The following is a 25,479-nucleotide window of genomic DNA, read 5'->3' as shown; positions in this document are numbered from 1 at the left end:
AACCCCTGCTAGAACGGGTTGTACAGCATGGTAACTATAGTGAATCATACTACCAATACTGTATGAGGGATGGTACCTGCAAACTACAGTTGAATTTGAAGTAATTGCAAACACAAAAACCAGTTACACCTTGGGATTAGGTTCAGAAGTAAAGAAATGTTTTTAACCTTGATCCATTAAGGAGTCTTTTACAGGCCTAGGAATTTCATTGCCACCATGTGAAGCTGCATTTCTAGGGTAAAATGAAATACTTAGTTCCAAATAAGCAAATTATGCATGAATTTGTAATTTTCAATTCATAATTGAACATGTATCTCTCTACAACTTAGCCAATTTGAATGAAAAAAGTAAGTCTATGAAATCACGTGATGTTTCTGTACATTTTAATCCTTAAGCTATGAGCAGAATGAATTGATATCTGTAACCAATAAAGAAGCCATCACTGAAAGGTGAGATTATATGTAGATAGATAGATATGTAAAGGTGCACACACAGAGATATTGAATACTAAGTTTCTTGTATGCTTTTTCTAAAATGTTGGTATGTTCTGTATGTAGCATTCTTTTTTTGATCTAGTTGGATAAAAGAGAAACAGATCAGAAGAAGGAGACTTACTCCCATCTGAGTGACTAGTAGCCAAAACTCTTAGAAACCTGTCAGATTGCCTGTGTGAGACTCTGGTAGAACGTGTTGTATTCGTTTGCTAGGGCTGCTGTAACAAAATATCAGAAATCGAGTGGTTTAAACAACAAAACTTTGTCTCAATCCTCAAGGCTAGAAGTTGGTATCAGGATGTTGGCAGGGGTGGTTTCTTCTGAGTGCTGTGAGGAAGAATCTCTTCCATGCGTCTCTCCTAGCTTCTGGTGGCTGCTGTCAATTGCTCCAATCTCTGCCTTCATCTTCACATGGCATCCTTTCCTTTTGTATAAGGACATCCGTCATATCGGATTAGGAACCCACCCTAACCAGTAGGACCACATCTTGACTAATTACTTCTACAACAATGCTACTTTCAATAAGGTCACATTCTGAGTTAAAGGGGATAAGACTTCGCCATATGAATTTTAGTGGGACAGTATTCAGCCTACAACGTGGGGCAAATGAGGAGAGATCCGTATTTGGAAACAAGGGGAAGGCTAGCTGTGGCCTGGGAAGAGACGAGCCCTCAACAGAAGAGAATGGAGCTAACAGCCCCTAGATGTGTCCCACACCCTCCAGAGCTCTGCCACTGCGTAAGGGTCCTCCAACCCAAACCCGTGATGGCAGTGGAAGTGGCTGGAGCCATACTGCCTCAGGCCTGCAGTTGTTGACCCTGTGTGTGAGGGGCAGGAAAGGTGACCAGGAGGGGTGAAAATAAGGAAGTGATGGAACTTGAGAGTCAGGAATTTAGATGCAGTAAGAGGGATGCGTACCTACAAACTGAAGTTAAATTGAAATAAATGCCATCACAAAAAGCTGTGACCGTTCGGATTGAAGGAATAGTAAAGAACTTGAGGCATTACTATTTTCACAGGCCTAAGATATCAATTACTGCCATGTAAAATCTCATGTTTAATGAAAATGACATACCAGCTTCAATTTAGTGTTATATACATGAGTTTTTTAAAGATCAACAAGTTCATAACTGTATAGTAATTGTAGCCATTTAAATGACAAAAACCAAGTCAGTCAATTACATGTGATGTCTGACAATGTACCTTTTAAACTCTTTAGCCCATACCCGAATGAATTGATTGATAATCAGAAACACGAGGAAGCTACCAGCAAAATATGAGATATAAAAGAATAAAGATATATATATAATTAATATACATATGCATATACATATTTCTATAACACAAACACACACATGCTCGCACACAGACATACAACACAGAGAGAGAGATTGAAATTTGTGAAATTGACTCTAAGGAGCATTCACAGCAATAAGAGTGTGTTTGACACTGTTTCTAAGTCGAGTCATAGTAGGATGTGTAGGTAACTCTGTCTGCTCTGGGTCCAGTTGGAAAAAAGAGTAGCAAGTCATAAAAGGGCTGCTTCTTTCTCTAAGTGTGCTACCACTACTTACAGGCCTAAGATAATCATTACCACCTTATATAAGGTCTCATTTCTAATAAAAATGACATAGCATGCTCAGTTTTGTGATATATACATGAATTTTTAAAGATCAACCAGTTCAAAAGTTGTAGAGTAACTGTAGCTATTTGAATGAAAAAAAGTAAGTCTAGAATTACGTGTGGTGTGTGAACCATGTATCTTCTCAATCTTTTAGCACTGCCCTGAATGAATTGACATCAGAAACCTATAAGGATGGCAACAATGAAACGTGAGATATAAATGAATATTAAAGACAAATGTTTTATACGTACATGTATGCACATATATTTATATACTCTTATCAATATGAACACACAAACACAAACATAAATACTATGGAAGAAAAAGAGGTGCAGTTTTCAAATTCATTCTTAGGAGTATCCATGACAATACAGTGTCTTTGACATTGTTATTAAATCTTCTCACTGTAACACCTGTTAGTAACTTTCTATCTTTTTTGGATCCAGTTGGATAAAAGAGGAACAGGTCATAAGAGGAATCCTTCCTCCTGCTAATAACTACCAGCCAATTCCTGAGTCATGAACTTTTCTGATAGGTCCAAAACATTTATTACAAATGTATATAGAATCATTTCTGGGCAAAATGAGATATCAGATTTCAAATAATTGATTTACATGTAAATTTTCAAAGAGCCAACCAGTTTATGAGTTCAAGGGTAATTATAGCCCACCTGAACTAAAAAAGTAAAAGTCTAGAAGTCTTGTGGTATCTTATTTTGTCTGTTTTTAATCCTTTAGCACTGCCCCGAGTGAATGGACAGCAGCGTCCTCTGAAGGACTCTCCAATGCAAAGTGAGCTCTGACGAATAAATATGCATGTAATATGTACACACACACATATGTGCATAATATATATATACAGAGAGATTGAGATTTGGGATGTTCACCCTTAGGAGCACCCATGGAAATATAGAGCTCCCTTGATACTCTTTCTAATGTCCTCTCATGGCAAGGTTCTATGTGGAATAGTCTTTGTCTTTTGAATTGAGGTAGAAAAAAAGGCACAAGACATAGAGGGAGTCTTCTTACTCGCAGTCTTGAGTGTCAGTTACTGGCAGCCAGACTCTCGGGATACTGTCTGATTGCCTGGTATGAGACTGTCCTGGAGTGGGTGTGGGGAAGATGAAAGCCGTCTGGAGCAAGCAGAATAATAATAAATTGTATCAGCTACCATGTGAGGCTGATAACCCAAATCCAGACCCATGTTCACCTCAGATGGAGCCCCTGACTCAGGCCTGTAGTTACTTGACCCTGTGTGAGGGGCAGGAAAGACGAGCATGCTTCCTATGGAGCACAGACGTGGTCAGGGAGCTAGATTGGTCAAGGAAGTTGGGTACCTACAACCTGAAGTTGAATTTGAAATAAATTCCACCCCAAAAGGTTGTTACACATTGGATGAGATTCAGTAGTAAAGAACTGTACTTCAATCTTGAGTCATTACCTTTTTGACAAGTGTAAGATATTCATTACAAATACATAAAGCCTCATTTCTGGGGAAAATGACCTACCAGGTTTCAAGCAATCGATTTACATGTCAGTTTTTAAAGGGTCATCTAGTTTTATAAGTGAAAGCATTAATTGAAACTAATTTGAACCAGAAAGTTTAACTGAGAAAATTATAGGGTGTCTGACTCTGTGCCTTTTTAATCCTTTAGCACTGCTTTGAGTGAATTGACAACAGGAAGACCTGATGGACCCACCACTGATACGTGAGATAGAAATAAAGATAGAGAGATGTCAACAAAAAAAATATATATGTATAGAAATGCAGAGAGGGAGAGCATGCGAGAGTGAGAGAAAGAGAGGAAAGGGGAGAGAGGTTGATTCTATTTGGGAGGTTCATTTTTAGGAGTATTGGTGACATAACAGAGTGTCTTTGACATTGTTTCTAAATCTTTTTACTGTAGCCTATGTAAGTATGTTTCTTTCTTTCTTTCTTTTGTATCTAGTTGGATAAAACAGAAACAGGTCATAAGAGGGATGCTTCTTACTCATCTGTTTATCACTCTTAGATGCAGCCGAAACCCCTAGGGAAACTATCCAAATGCTTGTGTATGAGGCTGTACTAAAATGGGCCAAGAAAGGAGAGAAACTTATTTTGCAAGGAGAAAGTTGTACTCCTGAAGGGGTTCAGGAGTCAAGAAATGTCTATAAACTTGATTCATGACTTCCCCCCGCCCCACCCAGGACGAAGATTTTCATTACAAATGTATAAAGCCTCACTTACAGGGGAAAATGAAATACCAGGTTTTAAATAACTGATTAGAATGTTATTTTTAGGACAACTAGGTTATAAATTGTAAAGCAATTGTAGCTAATGTGCATTGAAAAATAAGTCTAGGGAGAGGTGAAGTCTTACCATGTGCATTTATAATCCTTTAGCCATGACCAGAGCCAGGTGGAAAAGGTAACTTGTGTTGAACCCTTCAATGAAAGGTGAGATATAAATATATAGAGCTAGTGTAAGGGGGGTATTGAGATTTGTGAAATTTATTCTGGGGAACATCTGTGGCAATACAGTTTCTTCGCCACTTTACCTAAGGGTTCTGTTTGTTTGTTTTGCCAGCCTCAGTATGTTACTTTCTTTCTTTTTTGGATCTATTTGGGGGGAATAAAGAACAGGTCATAAAAGGGAGTGTTCTTACCCCTAGTCTGTTTGTTACCCTGAGTTAGGAGCAGCCCCTATCTGATACTTTCCCTTAGGGAAGTATCAGATTGCCCATGCATGGGCCAAGAGAGGACAGAATCATAATAGGAGTTAGGAGAAGGTCTCAGTGGATGGAGAGCAGAGGGGAGCCCTCAGCAGCAAAAAGTGGGTCTGATAGACCCTGCATGTGTCCCTCACCTTCCAGAGCTCTGCCACCATGTGGGGCTGGTGCCCCAAACCCAAACCCGCCATCACATTGGAGGGAGCCCCTGCCTTGTCTTGACCCTGTCTGAAGGGCAGGAAAGACATCTATGATTCGTGAAGGGTTCCTAGGTGTGGTGTAGGGACTTGAGAAGGCAGGAAGTTATAGGACAAGTGAGATGAGTACCTACAAACTCAAGCTGAATTGGAAGTAAATTTAATCACAAAATGGTGTTACACTTGGGGATTAGGTTCGGGAGTAAAGAAATGTACATAAATTTGATTTATTAAGTTTTCCCACAGGACTAAGATTTTTATTACCAACGGATAAAGTTCCATTTCTACAGAAAAATTAAATACCAGGTTTTAAATAACTGATTAGAATGTTATTTTTAGGACAACTAGGTTATAAATTGTAAAGCAATTGTAGCTAATGTGCATTGAAAAATAAGTCTAGGGAGAGGTGAAGTCTTACCATGTGCATTTATAATCCTTTAGCCATGACCAGAGCCAGGTGGAAAAGGTAACTTGTGTTGAACCCTTCAATGAAAGGTGAGATATAAATATATAGAGATAGTGTAAGGGGGGGTATTGAGATTTGTGAAATTTATTCTGGGGAACATCTGTGGCAATACAGTTTCTTCGCCACTTTACCTAAGGGTTCTGTTTGTTTGTTTTGCCAGCCTCAGTATGTTACTTTCTTTCTTTTTTGGATCTATTTGGGGGGAATAAAGAACAGGTCATAAAAGGGAGTGTTCTTACCCCTAGTCTGTTTGTTACCCTGAGTTAGGAGCAGCCCCTATCTGATACTTTCCCTTAGGGAAGTATCAGATTGCCCATGCATGGGCCAAGAGAGGACAGAATCATAATAGGAGTTAGGAGAAGGTCTCAGTGGATGGAGAGCAGAGGGGAGCCCTCAGCAGCAAAAAGTGGGTCTGATAGACCCTGCATGTGTCCCTCACCTTCCAGAGCTCTGCCACCATGTGGGGCTGGTGCCCCAAACCCAAACCCGCCATCACATTGGAGGGAGCCCCTGCCTTGTCTTGACCCTGTCTGAAGGGCAGGAAAGACATCTATGATTCGTGAAGGGTTCCTAGGTGTGGTGTAGGGACTTGAGAAGGCAGGAAGTTATAGGACAAGTGAGATGAGTACCTACAAACTCAAGCTGAATTGGAAGTAAATTTAATCACAAAATGGTGTTACACTTGGGGATTAGGTTCGGGAGTAAAGAAATGTACATAAATTTGATTTATTAAGTTTTCCCACAGGACTAAGATTTTTATTACCAACGGATAAAGTTCCATTTCTACAGAAAAATTAAATACCAGGTTTTAAATAACTGATTAGAATGTTATTTTTAGGACAACTAGGTTATAAATTGTAAAGCAATTGTAGCTAATGTGCATTGAAAAATAAGTCTAGGGAGAGGTGAAGTCTTACCATGTGCATTTATAATCCTTTAGCCATGACCAGAGCCAGGTGGAAAAGGTAACTTGTGTTGAACCCTTCAATGAAAGGTGAGATATAAATATATAGAGATAGTGTAAGGGGGGGTATTGAGATTTGTGAAATTTATTCTGGGGAACATCTGTGGCAATACAGTTTCTTCGCCACTTTACCTAAGGGTTCTGTTTGTTTGTTTTGCCAGCCTCAGTATGTTACTTTCTTTCTTTTTTGGATCTATTTGGGGGGAATAAAGAACAGGTCATAAAAGGGAGTGTTCTTACCCCTAGTCTGTTTGTTACCCTGAGTTAGGAGCAGCCCCTATCTGATACTTTCCCTTAGGGAAGTATCAGATTGCCCATGCATGGGCCAAGAGAGGACAGAATCATAATAGGAGTTAGGAGAAGGTCTCAGTGGATGGAGAGCAGAGGGGAGCCCTCAGCAGCAAAAAGTGGGTCTGATAGACCCTGCATGTGTCCCTCACCTTCCAGAGCTCTGCCACCATGTGGGGCTGGTGCCCCAAACCCAAACCCGCCATCACATTGGAGGGAGCCCCTGCCTTGTCTTGACCCTGTCTGAAGGGCAGGAAAGACATCTATGATTCGTGAAGGGTTCCTAGGTGTGGTGTAGGGACTTGAGAAGGCAGGAAGTTATAGGACAAGTGAGATGAGTACCTACAAACTCAAGCTGAATTGGAAGTAAATTTAATCACAAAATGGTGTTACACTTGGGGATTAGGTTCGGGAGTAAAGAAATGTACATAAATTTGATTTATTAAGTTTTCCCACAGGACTAAGATTTTTATTACCAACGGATAAAGTTCCATTTCTACAGAAAAATTAAATACCAGGTTTTAAATAACTGATTAGAATGTTATTTTTAGGACAACTAGGTTATAAATTGTAAAGCAATTGTAGCTAATGTGCATTGAAAAATAAGTCTAGGGAGAGGTGAAGTCTTACCATGTGCATTTATAATCCTTTAGCCATGACCAGAGCCAGGTGGAAAAGGTAACTTGTGTTGAACCCTTCAATGAAAGGTGAGATATAAATATATAGAGATAGTGTAAGGGGGGTATTGAGATTTGTGAAATTTATTCTGGGGAACATCTGTGGCAATACAGTTTCTTCGCTGCTTTATCTAAGGGTTCGGTTTGTGTGTTTTGCCAGCCTCAGTATGTTACTTTCTTTTTTGGATCTATTTTGGGGCAAAAAAGAACAGGTCATAAAAGGGAGTGTTCTTACCCCTAGTCTGTTTGTTACCCCGAGTTAGGAGCAGCCCCTATCTGATACTTTCCCTTAGGAAAGTATCAGATTACCCATGCATGGGCCAAGAGAGGACAGAATCATAATAGGAGTTAGGAGAAGGTCTCAGTGGATGGAGAGCAGAGGGGAGCCCTCAGCAGCAAAAAGTGGATCTGATAGACCCTGCATGTGTCCCTCACCTTCCAGAGCTCTGCCACCATGTGGGGCTGGTGCCCCAAACCCAAACCCGCCATCACATTGGAGGGAGCCCCTGCCTTGTCTTGACCCTGTCTGAAGGGCAGGAAAGACATCTATGATTTGTGAAGGGTTACTAGGTGTGGTGTAGGGACTTGAGAAGGCAGGAAGTTATAGGACAAGTGAGATGAGTACCTACAAACTCAAGCTGAATTGGAAGTAAATTTAATCACAAAATGGTGTTACACTTGGGGATTAGGTTCGGGAGTAAAGAAATGTACATAAATTTGATTTATTAAGTTTTCCCACAGGACTAAGATTTTTATTACCAACGGATAAAGTTCATTTCTACAGAAAAATTAAATACCAGGTTTTAAATAACTGATTAGAATGTTATCTTTAGGGCAACTAAATTTTAAACTGCAGAGTAATTATAGCTAAATTGCATTTAAAAATAAATCTGTAAGACGCATGGAGTCTTACTATGTCCATTTTAATCCGTTAGCCCTGACTCATGTGACTTGAGAGGCAGAGGTGAAAGGTGAGATATAAATAGGGAGAGAGGGGAAAAGGGGAGGATATTGAGATTTGTGAAATCCAATTAGTTATGGAGTCCTTGTCTCAGGCAGTTATTTGAAACCTATTCAAGGAGGAAACAAGATATCCATAATATGTGAAACGTAGGTGGTGCAGGGACCCAGGTTCCAAATAACTAATTGACATATAATTTTTTTAGAGTTCAACCAGTTCATAAGTTCTAGAGCAAGTGTATCCAATTTCAGCCAAAAAAAGTGAAGTCGTTTCGTGCTATGTACATTTTTAATCCTTCACAATGACCCAAATAAGTTGACATCAAAGGTCTTTGACTACTTTGCTATATCTTGCCTTTTAATTATGGTGCCTTCCAAGGCTGCTGATATAATTTACTTGCATCAGTGCTATGTATGTATTATGAATCTCTATCTTTATAGAAAGAGTGAGACAGAAAGAGAGAAGCAGACACGGAGACAAGAGACATAGGGAGAAACAGAGAGGGAAAGATTTGCAAAATTCAGTCTTGGAAGTATCCATAGGAATACAGAGTTTTCTAGACAATGATTCTAAATTTCTTTCTGTAAGATTGGGTCATCCAGTGAGCTAAGTCGTGGTTCCTTTAGATTTAAGGAATTCTTTTTCTTCAAATAAGTGTTTCACATCACTGTTCCATGTAGCAAATCTCTAATGATATATTTTTGCATTTGTTGGTGGTTAAAGTATGATGGGACTGCTGTCCAAGATCGATGATGGTGAAGAAGACAGTGACTCTCTCAATTCACATTAGTAAGTCAGTTTGAAGTTTGGAGGGAGGGAGCTGTTGATGGATTTCTTATCTTTTAGAAGATGGGGCTCATGCTGAGGTGAAAAAAAGAGAGCTATGGAAAGATAGCAAAATGTTGGGGAGGGAGGGTATACAATGATTCCGTTTGAATTTGCATATAAGTACCATACTTGAAAAAATATTTCCACGTATTCACAAGTAAATGTTCTTCTAGTTTGAAAATGTGAAAATGTCCTTAGTAGAGACTAATTTTATTACAAAGTTTCTTTCTAAACAGAGGATTGCCGAATGCTACTTGCTCTTCACTTGTGTTCCTTTCTCATTTTTCTTGGATATGTTCTGATTCCTAGTTTTGTTGATTTTGTCTATGAGCAAATGGGACTGAGAGCCAAAGCAAACATGTTTTGCTGATTAAAGACCGCTTAATGTCCATTGGGATTTTATGAATTTTGACTTGCTCCTGAGTAATCTCATGAGAGTACTTCCTGTTGCACTGATCTGAAGGCATTTTTACCTGTACTCAATGACAAGGACACGATACCTTCTTAAAATCACACACGTCTGACTCTCCCTCCCCCAAACTACTATGTATAAAATAAGCATCAAGGGTCTATTGTACAGCACAGGGAAATATAGCCGTTATTTTGTAATAACTTTAAATAGAATATAATCTATAAAATTATTGAATGACTATGTTGTACACCCAAAACTAATATAATCTTGTAAATTAATTGTACTTCCAAAAAAAGCCCATGTGTCTGGACTGCAGAATTATTCCTGCAATTTTTCTTCTGCTACTCTCTTGGCCAGTTACTTAAGCATTCACCGACTTGAATTAATGTTGGGGAGTGAGTATTGCTAAAGAGGCATTGAATTGGTTACTGTTGTAATCTGTTGGTGTCTAGACAAAAACAACGTGAAAACTAAAGGGGCGACTAATGAATACAAATAGTTCTTCAAATTACCCATGAATTTCCATTTTCTGTTTTTTTATCATGGGCCATCAATGAAGAGTTCACTCTGCTACTTAATTAAATGATATGTCTGCATATTAACTATATATTTTCTGCAATGAGGCTGCCCAGGGCAGGGGCAAAATTTGAATAGACTGAGCAAGGCAAGCATTTCCTTCTTCTTACAAACAAAAAGTGTTAGTTTAGTTTTGTTTTTTAAATTACAAATGCTTATGGTATAGATTTGGGTGGCATTTGCAATACTCCCTGTGTGAGAAACACTGGAGTTTCAGACCAGGGGATGGTATTAGATTTGGAGTAAGACCTGGAATCAGTGCTCGGCTTTGGCATCTAATACACACTGGACACTTGGCAAAATACTAAACTACTTTAAATTTTAGGTCTTTTATCTGTAAACTGGTAATAATGCTATCTACAATATCTATCTACTGGGTGCTAGGTGTAGTATAATAAAAAACAAAAACTAAATGTGGAGTAATATGTGCACACATATTATTCAGTGTGAATTTAAAACTCCAAAGCACCGTAAATAAATTTTATACTAAAAACCAAAACTAAAGCAACAAAATTTCACTATTAGGAAAATCAGAAAATACAAGCAATAAAACCTCCCATGAAGAGGCATTCCTAATGTTTAATAGATGCCCTTCAAGGTTCTTTAGGCTTATACATTTTTTGTTTATGGATATGGTATCATACATTGTTTTAAAAATAACCTTATTACTTAGTGACATATCATGACTATATTTCCATGCATTTACATTTGCATTTACAACATTATATATTTTTTAATTTCAGATTTTTTATTGCTGCCTGAAGTTCTGCCTATATTTGACTTTATTGATTTTTAAATTTGCCACATTCCTTTTGACAGCTGTATAATATTTCATGGTATAGATGTTTAAATTGTCATTCATTTAAATTGTCAGGTATTTCTGGACATTTCAGCTGTGACTGATTACAAAAAATGATGAATAACTTTGAGACCAAACCTCTGTATATTTTATTTCTTTATAATACAAATTCTCGGAGGTGGAAATTCTGTGTCAAAAGGAACGTTTGTGAGGCTCTTGATTTTGCTACTTTCCACACCAAGATGCAGTGTGCATTTCTTCCCCGTTGACGCTAGCCATCGCTCATCTTTACAATGTTAGTTAATATGTTTGTTCGAATGCACATTTGACATTGTTTTTGTTTCTACGTTTTTCATAGAACTTGTATTTCATTGTTTTCAAACTACCTTTGCCCGTTTAACATTGGGGTATTTGTCACTGCCATTGGATAGAAAAGTGAAATATATCCTTTCTATATCATAGCTAGGGCAATTATTTTTCCCAGGTTGCCTAGCTTTTCACCATATAGAAGCTTATACTCCTCATACAGTTGAGCACATCTGTCCTTTTCTTTATGATGGATGCCTTTAGTGTCAGAAAGGCTTTCTCTACCCAAGATTTTACTATATTCACCGAAATTCATCTATGTTTTGAATTTATTTTCTACATTGAAAGAAAACATCTGCCCAGGATTTATTTTGTATTAAGGTATAAAATGTAGGCGTCTACTTTTCTCCCAGGTGACTCCTTAGTTTTCCCAGCATCAAAGTTGCATCCCCCTCCATTGTCCTTACCCTAATTTAATGATCCTTATTGCATTTATCACCTTCTAACTTACTACCTTATTTACTTATTTATTATATTTATGGTCTGCACGAGACAGAATTTAAACATCATGATGGAAGAAAATTTGGTCCATTTTTTTAACAGCTGTATCTCCAGTGCCTCAAACAGTGCCATGGCACATAGTAGGCACTCAGTGAGTTTGGTTGAATGAATGAACCCATTATTGAAAACATTTATATCTTGTTCAAAGATTTTTAAATCCATCTCTATCATGTTATGAATCTTTATACGCTGGGTCTTTCCAGAATCTATTTTATTTAATCATTTTTCTAGCCTTCTGATTTCAGCATGCTTTTCACACATGATGATATAATTTATAGTGAACTAAAACATTTTTTTAAAACATAAGGTCCATCCTTTTCCTCTTCCCCTTTTGTTTTTGTAGTCTCAAATTACCTGTTTTTGTTTAGTGAGTTTGTTACCAAACTGTAGATAGCTATAGTTATTTTTCTGCTTTCTTTTTTTGTCTCCCTTTAACCTTTATACTCTAATAAAGTATTTAAAAATCTATCTTGGTAAAGAGTGGCAATTTTCTGGTTCTATTTATCACCTTGCTGAAAGTTTTGTGTATTTTTGTCATTTTGTTTCTGATAGAAGAGTTCCTTTCAACATGTCTTGTAAGGCAGGTCTAGTGTTGATGAATTCCAGCTTCTCTTTGTCTGGGAAAGCATTTATTTCTCCTTCATATCTGAATGATAACTGTGTTATATAGAGTGTTCTTGGGTGACAGTTTTTATCTTTCAGTATTTTGAGAATGTCATTCCACTCCCTCTTGGCCTGTAGGGTTTCTGCTGAGAAATCTGCTGATAGCCTAGTAGTGGGGGTTCCCTGGTAGGTTACCATCCTTTTTGCCCTGGCTGATTTTAAAATTCTTTGTCATTCACTTTGAACAGTTTTAATATTATTTGTCTTGGAGAAGGTCTTTTTGCATTGAGGTAATTAGGTGTTCTCTTAGCTTAATGGACTTGTAACTCCAGTTCCTTCCCCAAGTTTGGGATGTTCCCAGCTATTGTTTCTTTAAATAAACTCTCTGCTCCCTTTTCCCTCTCTTCTCCTTCTGGGAGATGCACTATCCTAATGTTGTCCTTCCTGAAAGAGATCACTCTCTCAGGATTTCTTCCTTTTAAAAACCTTATTTCTCTTTCCTCTTCTACTTGTATCATTTTTAGATTGCTATATTCCAGCTTGCTAATTCTCTCTTCCATATTGTCTGCTCTGTTTCCAGTGCTTCTAATGTGTGTTCTTTATCTCATTTATTGAGTTCTTGAGCTCCAGAGTTTCTTTTTGGTTCCTTTTTATTTATTTATTTATTTATTTATTTAAATTATTTTTTATTGACATAGAGTTGATTTACAATGTTGTGTTAGTTTCTGCTGTACAGCAAACTGAATCAGTTATACCTATACATATATATCCACTCTATTGAGTAGAGTTCCCTGGACTACACAGTAGGTTCTTACTAGTTATCTATTTTATATATAGTAGTGTGTATATGTCAATCTCAATCTCCCAATTGTACTTTTTAGAGTTTCAGTCTCTTTGGTAAAATATTCTTTCTGTTCATTCATTTTTATTCCTGAGCTCATTAAACTACCTTTCTGAGTTTTCTTATATCTCATTGAGTTCATGGGCTGTGCCACTGCAGGTGGGGGAAAGGCAGTGAGGTTGTGGTCACCTCGGCGGCTGGAGGGACAGGATCCCAGGCCCCGCTGTTGGTCAGTTACATGTAGCCATGGGTGCTGGTGTGGTCTGGAGCCTGTAGTCACGTGTGCTGCTTCCCCTGCTGCTACTGTGTTCTCTGAAGCTGTGGGCACAGCTGCCGTGGTCAGGGGGCCAGGATTACAGGCACTGGTTCCACTGTTCCCTCGTTCCATCTCTTCTAAGTGTTCCAATTCACCTGCCTTTAGATGTACAGATGTGTGGAGTCCTCTGGCAAACTGTTGTGTTGGACAGTGGCACCTTTGTTGAGTTGTGGGTTTTATTGGTTGTAGATTGAAGGGGAGAGACCAAGGTAGTTTTTCACTCTGTCATGTTTCTGACATCACTGTGAATGTACCATATTTTCTTATCCATTCACCCATTGATGGGCATTTGGATTATTTCCAGTTGTGGCCTGTTATGAGTAATGTGGCTATGAACATTTACGTACAAGTTTTTTGTGTGGACACAACTTTCATTTATCTTTGGTTAGTGCCAAGGAATAGGGTTGCTGATACTTATGGTAAAGTGTATGATTAATTGTATGAGAAATAGTTTCCAAAATGGCGGTACCATTTCACATCTCTTCTTATCTTTAGGTTTTCATTTTCTTTCATCAAGTTTTGTAATTTTCAGCCTACAGATCCTGCACATATTTTGTTACTTTATAAAAAAGTATTTCATGGGTTTTGGTGCTAATATAAATGGTTCAGTTGCTTACATTTCTACTTTTCAATCATTCATTGCTAGTATATCAAAATATAGTTGAATTTTGTATATTGACCTTTTATACAATAACTGTTAAACGCACTTATTCTGTTAGCTTTTTTGTAGATTCCTTGGGATTTTCTAGGTAGGCAAGCATCTCCTCTACAAATAGTGAGAGTTTTATTTCTTCCTTTTCAATCTATAGGCCTTTTATTTCCATTTCTTGCTTTATTACATTGACTCCAATATAATTTTGAGTGGAAGAAGTGTGAACTGACATCCTAGATTCCTAATCATTGGAAGAAAACATTCAGTCTCACCATTAAGATTGATATCAGCCATAGTTTTTTTGTTTGTTTGTTTGTTTTGGGGGGCATAAATGCCCCTTGTCAGGTTAAGGAAGTTTCCTTTTTTCCTACTTCACTGAAAGCTTTTATCATAAATGGATGTTAAATTTTGTTTAAACATTTTTTTACCTCTATTGAGATGATCATATGTTGTATTTTCCTTAGTTTATTGACATGGCGAATTACATTATTATTAGAATGTTGACCCATCCTTGAATTCCTGGAACAAACACCAAGTGGTCATGAATTTAAAAAATATATATACTGCTGGATTCAATTTATTAATGGTTTGTTAAGGAGTTTTGTATCTATATTTATGAGGGATATTGGTAATTTTCTTGTCAGGTAATGTCTTGACTGGTTTTGGTATCAGGGTAATGCTAATCTCCTAAATTGAGTTTGGAAGCAGTCCCTATTCTTCTGTTTTATGGAAGAGTTTGTTTCGATTTGTATCTTCCTTAAAGAATTAAGTAGAATTCTCCAGTGAAGTCACTTGGGCTTGGACTTTTTTGTTGTTGTTGGAAAGTTTTCAACTACAAGTTCAATTTCTCTACAAGATATATTACCTTTTAAACTATTCAGGTTATCTATTTTTTCTTGAGCACATTTTAGTAGCTTGTGTCTTGCAAACAATTTCTCCATTTAATCTAAGTTGTCATATGTGGCACCTTTAAAATTTCTGTAGTGATAACATGCAATTAAATATCTTGTATAGTACTCTCCCACTTCACTGGTTTTATTAAATCGTGGTCAGAAAATGTAGTCTGAATAATTTTTATATTTTAGAGTACCATTAAAGTTTTTTATCTTCTTGTAGGATAAATTTCTTTTAAAATTTCATAGAAATGCTTTAAATATGTTTTATCTGCACAATAGAAACTATATATAGAGAGAGTTTTAAAATATGTTTGTTTAAACATATAGCACATAAAGCACATATATATATATATGTAAATGGATAGCGTTTGTCCAGGGACACTCAGATCTTATCCTTGCTACCAACACCCCACTCCAAAGGGAAGTATATCCCTGAGGACCAAGCCGGGCAAAGGACACTCCTAGGTACTTTGGAGGCTCCTCTCTAAGTCCCAGTAAAAAATCCTAATGAGCTAACTTAGGTTGGACTCAGATCTAAAGCCTGACTCTGCTCTCTTCAACCTGAGTTTAATCTAGGAATATAGCCTTGTCTGTTGTGGATAGTTTGGTGGTGGTGGGGGGGACCCAGAGCCCTGGAGTGAGAGTAGGAAAACCAAAGAATCATCCCAGTGCCTTTAATGCTTTGAGTATGACCACATGCCTCCCTCCACCATCTGTGCAGAGAAATAAGTGTCCAGTGGGAAAGATAGGACCTGCCCCCAATGCAGATCCCACCCCTGTTCAACACGGTCTTAATAGTATCTTATAGAGTCTACCTTCTATCAGGATAAAATAAGTCTTGGTCATCGTTAATATTTTTGCTTTGAATTCAACTTTGATATTAATATTACAACTTTTCGTGTTTTGAGATTTAACATTCGCATCTGATATCTTTGTCCATCTCTATTTTGAAACTATCATTTTAGTTTAGTTTTTGTCCTTGTATACAGCATATAGTGCATTTAGTTTTTAAACTTATCTAAAAGTATTTGTCAGTATTCGATACGAGAGCAATGTGTTGGTATTTATTATCATTTCAGGTATGTTTGGTGTTATTTGCTATCATTTTACTTTGTTTTCTGTATTAAACACTTCCTTGATATGTTTTCTTTAATTTTTTTAACATTATGCTATTAGTTGATTTGTTTTTAGTCAAGTTTTAATAATATGAAAGTTATAAACCTATTTTTAGAAAACATAATTGTACCTTTGTTTCTCCATCAATATCCAGTTTAAAACTGGACTTGTACCTGGGAAGATAGAAATGCAACATGCTTTTACTTCTGTCTTCTGAGAAACCTAAATTAATGTGGAAAAACCCTGCAAATTTAAATCCATACTATTATCGAGAACTTTGTTATTTATCTTGGCTTTTAGAATCATTTGTTTACATTTCCATGTGCTACATTAACAATGATTATTTGGCCTTAGTTCTGAATTTGTATGATTTTATTTCTTGACACCTTTTCTCTATAAGGCATCTTCCTTATGCTTGCCTTCTTCATTTTTTATTCCTTGCTCAGTTGGCTCAAGCACTTCTCTGAGTAATCATTTTTAGGAACGTTACATGGTTGCACTGGGTGTTGGAGAGTGTATGTGTGTTGCTCCCAAATATGAATAGCACTTTTTCTAAATGTATAATTACTGAGTTACAGTCCTTTGCCAGCAAACTCCACACACATTGTTTGAAGCTGCATTTATATAGCACACTCTTTTTTTTTTTTTTTTTTAAATCTCAATTCTACATTTACTTGGGGTGGGGTAGTTTTGGGAGGCACTGAAAGTGATAGTAGAGCCTAAAGCCACCCCAAGCCATCCTTTTGTGGCCCAATGATTCTGTCAGGCATGGTTCTGTAAATTCACTTTGTCAAGTAAGTTGTGATTTGTTGTAACATTTCTTTGCTACCCAGAGATCTGATAGTCTGGGATCAGAAAGGGCTTGTATTAAGAGAATGGCAACCTCAGGGGAGGTTCACCTCTTTTGGCCAATCAGTTCCCCATCCACATCGACCTTTTCTCGCTAGGCCTGGGCAGAGGTAGTGGGTGCAGATGGAGCAGGGAGAAATTAGAGGGGGTGGGGAGATCTTATAGCTCAGCTTAGCCCAACAGTATCCATCTGTGGCCCGTTGCATCGGGCAGTGCCCCAGTTCTATTGGGCATATATCCTCCCTCTTCTCCAGTCTTGGGCACAGTCTGTGAGCATTGCTTTGGGATTAAATCCCACTTGGGGTGGAATTTGGGTCACGTGTTGGAGGCTTCAGCAGGGCCAGAAATTGCTCCTCAATGACTACCTTGTCTCCAGCCCTAGGGTAAAATGAGGCACAACTGCTGGCGCTCTAAAACCGTCTCCTCCTCCTACTAACGGAAGGAGCCCAGCCTCCAGTGTGTTTCCCCTTTGAAATGTATCTTACTAACATTCCTCACCCCCAAAGTGCACTTCCCACCCCAGCTGTGAGTCTCATTAATGTTTAACTGTCTTATTCATGGGGTGACTTGTTTCAAGAAATGAATATTGCAAGACAAGAGCTTCCCTGAAGTCCCTTATGCTATTGCTGTAGAACAGGTCTGGCCATAGTGTGATGACTTGCCCAGGATCCCACAGCTCACTCATGGGAGAGCTGGAACACACATCTCTTCTACCATTCCCTTCTGTCTCCATGCTCTGTTGCTTTAGTTGATGACCCCAAGCTTAATCTTAGCATTAAGTTGGGATTAGAGCTTTACAGTCAAGGGAAAGTTTAGTGTTTTTTTTCACATATATTCTACATAGGAAAGAAAAAAAAAGAATCAGGTGACATTTTTACAGTTATTAGTAAAAAGCATTTTGTTAGGCAACTTCTGGAGACTTTAAAAATTATATTTATAAAGGCCTTTGTTGGTTAAATTCATACTATATGTTAGGAAAAATCTGATACACTTGAAAGCTCTGAAATTTTATTTTTACTTCTCATTGCAGCAGCAGGATTAAGAGAATTGTGTACTTGATTGTATCATCCTTCCCTTTCAGGTATGTGAGACTCTAGAAAAGGAGGTAATTAAGTATGTATTACATTTAATATCAATATTTTTTAATGGCAGAGGATCTGGGAGGGGAAAAAAAAGCATTTCCACTGTCAGTATGTCGCTAAATAACCTTTGTGCCCGATTTAATGCAATCTAATTTATCTTGGAATTTTAATTGAAGCTGAACATGAAGAATTGCAAAGAAATGGCATGTACGGAGTCTAATAGCAACATATTAACATGTTTTTTTCTACCTGTCAAAGTAAAAATAATGAAACATGCATTTCAAAATTCTATAGTTATAAGGAAAGTGTTTTAGTAAATACCTTATTCACCTAGAATTACTCCTTAATTCTGGAAACATTTTACTTAGATCTTTCTTCTCTACATGATAGTAAGATTTCATACTATGTTACAGATTCACACAATGTACTTGCTTCCTTTTAAATTGATAATGTTTTAATTTGCATTGCAATTGTGAAAAAGTGCTTTAAGATTAATTTATCTTCATAGATTATACAAATAGTACAATCAACTTCTAGAGAATATGTTTAGCATATATAGGAAAAAGGCTTAGGAGTTACTTTAGAGTTCAATTATGTGTGTATTCATTGAATTGAATTCCTTCTTACGTGCCCAGAACTGTGCCAGAACCATCCATTGATATGTAATCTTATATATGTTGATAATCTCACTGATAAGAAGCCTTACTGGTCAAAGAAGTCTTTTAAGGGCTTGTGTTAGTCATGCTTTCACTTGGTTTTTATTACTCAATTCTTTAAAAATATCAAGATGAACGAGGTTTACTTTATTGTGGGAAATTGGTAGAAGACCCTTCAAAATTCTTAAATTTTAAGAAGAGTTTACAAGTGGAAACATGTCATTTGAATGTAGTTTGCCTATTCTGTCTTGGAGTGTTGGTCTGATGTGTCTTAATATAAAAGGGCATGATATCATGAAGTGGTTTAGTGGGAAATTTCTTTCCCTAACAACTGCTTCTATTGGGTGAAAGCAGAGTGATTTATGTTGAGATTCTAAGAGCAGTTCTCCCTACCCCTGAACGGTTTAACCCAAAATAATGACATTTTGATATCAGATCATGGGGCTGAAGTTAGTCTACCTATAGATGTGAAGACCACTTTATCCTTATTCGGTTTATTTATTTGTTTGTTGCAGAATACTTGGAATTTTGCTGACCTTTGTGGATGTGTCCCTCATCATTACAGACATACTTATCTCTGATAGCACGATATATATTCCTTTGGAGTATCGTGCAGTTTCTTTAGCTATGGGTTTATTTTTTTTCATGGACGTTTTTCTTCGAGTGTCTATAGAAGGGTAAGTTTGATTAATTTTTTAAAAGCACAGAGAGCTATTTTGTACTGCTATGAGAAGCATCTCAAGTAATGACCAGGTCAACCCAACTAAATATGCCCCTCTTTATCAAAATAATTCTCCTTGAAGGCATCCTCCACAAGAGAAACAACAATCCAAATCCCAATTTCTATCAGACTGAGCTTTAATATTACTCTTGCAACTGGCACTCTAGTCTGCAAACCATGTATTCTAGATGGTTCCTTCAACAGGTACAGCTTAAAGGGTTTGCAAAATGGGGCCAGGCAGCTAATATGTCTACATGCACATTATTAAGAGGAACGTGTATGTGAAGTATAAGTATTGATATTTTTATTGAGTTCAATGTAAATAAAAGCTGACAGTATATTAAGTACTAGATAATAGATCATGAGCAAACCCTACCTCAGTTAAAATAAAAATCTGTGGTACTTCCCTGGCGGTCCAGTGGTTAGGACTCCATGCTTCCGCTGCAGGGGGTATGGGTTCGATCCCTGGTCGGGAAACTAGGATCCTGCAAGCTGCACGGCCAAAAAAAATTTTTTTTAATGAGACATTTAAAACTAAATGAACAAAAACTTGTGTTAAGCTCTATGGGAGAGCGAGTCAGGGACTAAAGTCCCCAGCCTCACTTCATCCAGAGCATTTCGGAACATGCTTGTCTCCTTTCTGGCTGAATTTCTGTCCTCGTGCCTCTGAGCTGAGGACAGTTGCCCACTCCCGGGTTACTCAGAGCCTAAAGGAGCTATCCCAGGCCTAGAAGATTTCCCTGGAGCCCCAGTGCCCATGGCTGAAGGAGCTAGTGTTGAGGAGGAGGTGCCAGGGCTGAAAGTTCAGCTTTGCACAGAGGAGGCCACACCAGCTCACTGGGATTCCACTGTGGGTGCAAAGCCAGGTGATGAGTTTGCAGGCCAAAGTAGTGGACCCGTCTACCTCTCACAAGCTCCTTTCATGCACTTCTCACAGCCCGTTTCTCTAGGGCTGTGACATGTTCAGCTTCCATTGTCCGATAGCATCGCTCACCATCCCATCTCTCTCTCCCCCCTGTGTCCAGGCAATGCTTGCCTCTTGTTCAATGGTTTGGTTATATCTCTTACTATACTTATGGCTCTACTTGCCATATTGATGTTTTTGTCCTATATAAGTATAAAATGAGTATAAATATTTTTTTTCCATAATCTAGTCTAGTAAATGCACTTTAAATCATTCATCAACGCTGAATTCCTTTTAAAAAAATATTTATTTATTTTGGCTGCGCTGGTTCTTAGTTGTAGCATGCGGACTCTTAGTTGCGGCATGCACATGGGATCTAGTTCCCTGACCAGGGATCTAACCTGGGCTCCCTGCATTGGGAGCGCAGAGTCTTACCCACTGGACCACCAGGGAAATCCCAAACCGGAAATCTTAAGGGTGCTTTTAAAATATCCCTACCTCTTCTTTGGGGAAGCATAAACTTATATCTTTTTTGTTTTTTGTTACAGGGTACGACGGTATTTTTCCGATATGTTGAACTCCTTAGATGCTTCCATTATTGTGGTTTCTCTACTGGTCAATATTGCTTATTTTTTCTACGACTTCAAGTTTCTTAAAAATTTCCCCAAGTAAGAAACATATGCTTCCCTTCTCTTAAAGTTTTTCTTTCTTAAAAAGTATTTTCTGTGGCTTTCATTTTGTGTAATCTTTTTAACTCTGAATGTGCTAATTCTGTGCTAAATAAGCTGCTTGAAAATGAAACGTTGAGTTAAATTTCTACCTGGAAACTAAAGGATGGTGGTGTTAAGGGACCAGTGAAGGGTGTCCACACTGAGTACCTTAGTTGAGTGAAGAAGATGACGCCCCCAAAGAAGAAACTGGGGACTTGCCTCTTGTACCTAACTTGAACTTCTCTACCTTTTGAAATTCCCACTAAATTCCCACTTGCGCTTCAACCACACATTTCTTACACGTGAAATTCCTGGGTTTTTCCTATAACCAAGAGAGTACTGGTTTGAGTTGATGAAAAATTTGAGTGACTCCAATGATGATTCTCTAAAAAGGCAGAAATGGAAGAGAAAAACGAGGTGACACAGGTAGAAACACAGAGGTGGAATGTTTGCAGGACAGTTAACATGACAGAAGCTGGGGCAGAGTTAGAACTGTTAGGGGTCAAAGCAAAACGTGTATGAGCCACCGATGGCTTTTCTCTTTCTCCTCCTCTTTCTACTGGGGCAGTGAGAAAAAGAAGAGCAAAAGTGTTCTAGGATGTAGCTGTTGGGTGGCTCACTAGGCTTATTCCTTAGTCAGATAGCTTGCACTTCCTGCACTCCAGCTTCTCAGGACTTTCCCTCAGGTCCCAACAAAACTTGATGTGATAAGCTTTTGGAGTTTTTGAAAAGAACCCAAACCAGTATGGTCTTCAGACAGGCAACCTCAGCATCACGGAAGAGCTTGTCAGAAATACCAGAAGACAAACACCTCAGGGCCCACTCTAGACCTACTGAATCAGTATGCACACTCAAGCTAGAGAAGCACTAGCCCAGACCATCAGTTCTTTGCCATCGTGTTTCTTCCTGATGGTAGGAGACACACTTGGGAAGTAACTCATCTGTTATCTGCCTGATGTGTGTTCACAGCTCTAGTGAACCCCTGTTACGCATGGGAGTAACAGAGGGGAATAAGAATTCTGTTTGGATGGGAAAAAGACTGAAAAATGCTTGTCTTAAACCACAGAAGTTAAACCCACAAATTCTGAGAGTCTACCATATGACTTTTTCTTTAAATCAGAGTTTCTCAACACCAGCACTACTAGTATTTTGGACAGATCCATTTTTAGTAAGGGAGCTGTCCTGTGCGTCGGTACTGAGCAGCATCCCTGGCCTCTAACCACTAGATGCAAGTAGCAGCCCCTCACAGGCAGTTGTGACAGCCAAAAATGTCTCTGAACATTGCCAAATATGCCCAGGGTGGGTGGGGTGGGTGGGAGGCTTGGGCCAGGGGGTCGTGTGCCAAATTTTGCCCCTGGTTAAGAGCCACTGCTCTAAACTTAGTCCATACTGACAAGATCCTCTGTTTCTAAAGCAAAAATGAATCTTTTATTGTTAGATTGAGAATTGTTTTACTACCTCTACGACTTTTCACTCAGACAAGATCTCTTCATCTGGCTCAGCAAAACAGACATCTTGCAATGCTGACCAGGAGGAGGGTAAGTGGGCAAAATATGTTTATGATTCAGAAAAAATGTTTGTGCTTCAGGAAATACTGGCAAGGGTTGTAGATATCTATATATTGTTCTTTTTTTATGTTGATTTATGTTTTACAAATGAATGATTGTTTTAAACCCTCAGGTTTCAGAAAACAAACGGCGATACAAGAAGGATGGATTTGACTTAGACCTCACTTACGTTACTGGTTTGTGAAGTTTCTCTCTTGATTTGCCTATATTAACATCACATTTTTCTTGTGTGTGAGTAGGTAATTATATGCTAATTTTGTTCTTTCCCTGTCTGAGGCATGTTCTTTCAAAGCATTTTTTATCCATGAAGACATATGCCACTCTGATAGTGTGACATATTTGGAGTTTAACCCTGCCAATGGAAAAATCTTAATTTTCATCTCAATTCAGGGCTACTTGCTTATAGTATAGGAAGTTAAATGGATTTTCAGCTGACTCCATTTGTTTGGTTTAGAATCTATTGAGTTCTAGTAGTTATCCTCGGTCCCAAGGATTTCAGACAGACCTGTTCTCTCCCTAGAACGCTAGAGATGAAGTCATTGCTTTGTAGGTCTCGGGTTTCTGAGTCAGGGGAACACTGGAAAGCATCCTAGAAGTTCCCAACATTGCTCATTTTTCTTTGGTGTTTAAATAAGAAAGAAATTTCCACCACAGGGGGCCCTCCAGACTAAAGTCAACGCAAATCTGTTGCATAAGGCTGGAACCAGCTGAGACTTGGGAACACTGAATGTAATGGTCCAAATAGTGGATACTTTAATATCCAGTATTGGATATTAAAGTTGATTATCCTGAGGGTTAGTTAGCTTTTTTCCTGTCATTCTCAATCCTGAAAGTTCTCTTCTATGGAAACAGTCTGATTATATGTAAGTCGAGTTCTCATATATTGTTTCCCATGTATAACATTTGTTAATAGTGACTGTTTTGACTTCCAGAGCGTATTATTGCCATGTCATTCCCATCTTCTGGAAAGCAGTCTTTCTATAGGAATCCCATTAAGGTAAGAGTTTTTATCTAACAAATGCTCACATTTCTCGGTAAACCTAGACTGTGGAATTGTAAGATAATGTTGGCCCAGAGATGACAGTGTTCTCCTAAAAATTTACTCTTTCAGGTAAAACATTACCATGGATTGCTATCAATTAGCTTTCGCTGTGTGATGAATCACCCGCAAACTTAAATGACTTATAACAGCAAACATGTACTTTGCTCGTGATAATGTGGTTTGTGAATTTGAGTTGGGCTTAACTGATCAGGGACACGCTTAACTAATTTCAGCAGAGCTAACTCCTGCATGTATGGGCGGCAACTGGGCATCTGAGGGTTGGCTAGTCTAAAATGGCCTTGCTGGATGGCTCCAAGTGATGTCTCATTCTGTAACAGGCTAGCTCAGGCTTGTTCACATAAGGCAGTGGCAAGGACCTCACTAGCATCAAGCGAAAGAATGCCGAGGCCCTGGCTCTCAACTAGTATAATGTGGCTTCTACCTTATTCTATTGGACAAGCAAACTACAAACCCAGTTCAGATTCAAGCGGACAACAGATGCCGTCTCTGGAAGGCAGGAATTGTGGTGAATTGTGGCTGTTTTTCATGGTCTGTCATAGGGAAGAAGATTGAGAATTCTTGAACTAAAATGTGTATTCTTAGATTGAGATCCTAAATTACAGTGGCTACATACTGCTTTAGGTTCTGTAGATTAAATAAAGTTCAAACATCAGGTGATGCTTACTATGAAATGCCAGTTAAAAGTCATTGTTTAAGAAGTTTGCATATGTGTGCGGGTGTGTATACATTAGTGCAATTTACAGTATTTGTTCTATCTCAGTAAAACTAATTATGTATATGTGTGTATGTCTATATATAAGTATGTGTATATATAATTATACTTTGAGGCATAAAAATTACTGTAAATTGTGCGAATCTCATGTATATCTTGATAAAATTATATATAGGTGGATATACAGCCAACACCCCTATCAAAATATAGAACATTTCTTGCTCTTTTTCAGTCAATACCCCAACACACTGGAGGTAATTACTCTTCTCACTTGTGTCACAACAGATTAGTTCTACTTTTTCTTGAATTTCACATCAATGGAATCATAGACTACATCTTCTGTAACCAGCTTTTTATGCTTAAAATGAATTCTGTGGGATTTATCTAATATTGTTGGGTGTACAGTAGTTCTTTCTAAATAATATTTATTGCTTCTAGAATACTGATTGAAAGCTCAAGCATTCAGTTTACTTACAGAAATTACACAATTATACATTGCTTCCCAAAGGCAGCAAACACATTACACTTTAAAAAGTCTACTTTACAGAAAATTAAAAATTCTAAATAACAAAAGGTACATCTGAAGAAACAAGTATAAATTTGGCAGCCAGTAATTTTGACAGGAAGTTGTACAGCTTGCATGACTTTAATCTGTGAACATGACCTTAGTCATTTAGCTCAAGTTCATCATTAATTTATTTTTCCAGTATAATTGTGTTTCATACCATTGACATTTGCACACTCTAGAATATGTTAGAAAGAAATGTGTAGTATTCACAAATGTTCAGAAAAGCACGCAGAAGTTCTGTGAATCTGCCCAGTTCTTCTGAGATGGCCTCACATCAGCTTCCTAAGCATATTCAATCCTACAAAATAGTAAGCTAATGTTTGAACACAATTTCCAAGATAAAGCACATTTTCTCACCAATA

At 37.9% G+C, this 25,479-nt stretch overlaps 1 protein-coding gene across 1 annotated transcript in view; it reads left to right on the top strand.

The window, feature by feature from the left end:
- Positions 1-15,661: 15,661 nt before the first annotated feature.
- LOC132477391 (phosphatidylinositol 3,4,5-trisphosphate 3-phosphatase TPTE2-like) overlaps positions 15,662-25,479 on the top strand; it is a 57,408-nt gene continuing 47,590 nt past the window's right edge. Inside the window, exons 1-7 of the mRNA XM_060079758.1 lie at positions 15,662-15,670; positions 18,162-18,214; positions 19,387-19,548; positions 21,045-21,164; positions 22,645-22,744; positions 22,887-22,950; positions 23,707-23,771. Of these exons, the coding sequence (XP_059935741.1) occupies positions 19,499-19,548; positions 21,045-21,164; positions 22,645-22,744; positions 22,887-22,950; positions 23,707-23,771 (399 nt within the window). The 5' untranslated portion in view covers positions 15,662-15,670; positions 18,162-18,214; positions 19,387-19,498. The remainder of the gene's footprint in view (positions 15,671-18,161; positions 18,215-19,386; positions 19,549-21,044; positions 21,165-22,644; positions 22,745-22,886; positions 22,951-23,706; positions 23,772-25,479) is intronic.

Source organism: Mesoplodon densirostris, chromosome 17, assembly GCF_025265405.1.
Source record: "Mesoplodon densirostris isolate mMesDen1 chromosome 17, mMesDen1 primary haplotype, whole genome shotgun sequence".
NCBI lineage: Eukaryota > Metazoa > Chordata > Mammalia > Artiodactyla > Ziphiidae > Mesoplodon > Mesoplodon densirostris.
The sequence above is the reverse complement of the archived record's forward strand: the minus strand, read 5'-3'. Positions and strand labels throughout refer to the sequence as shown.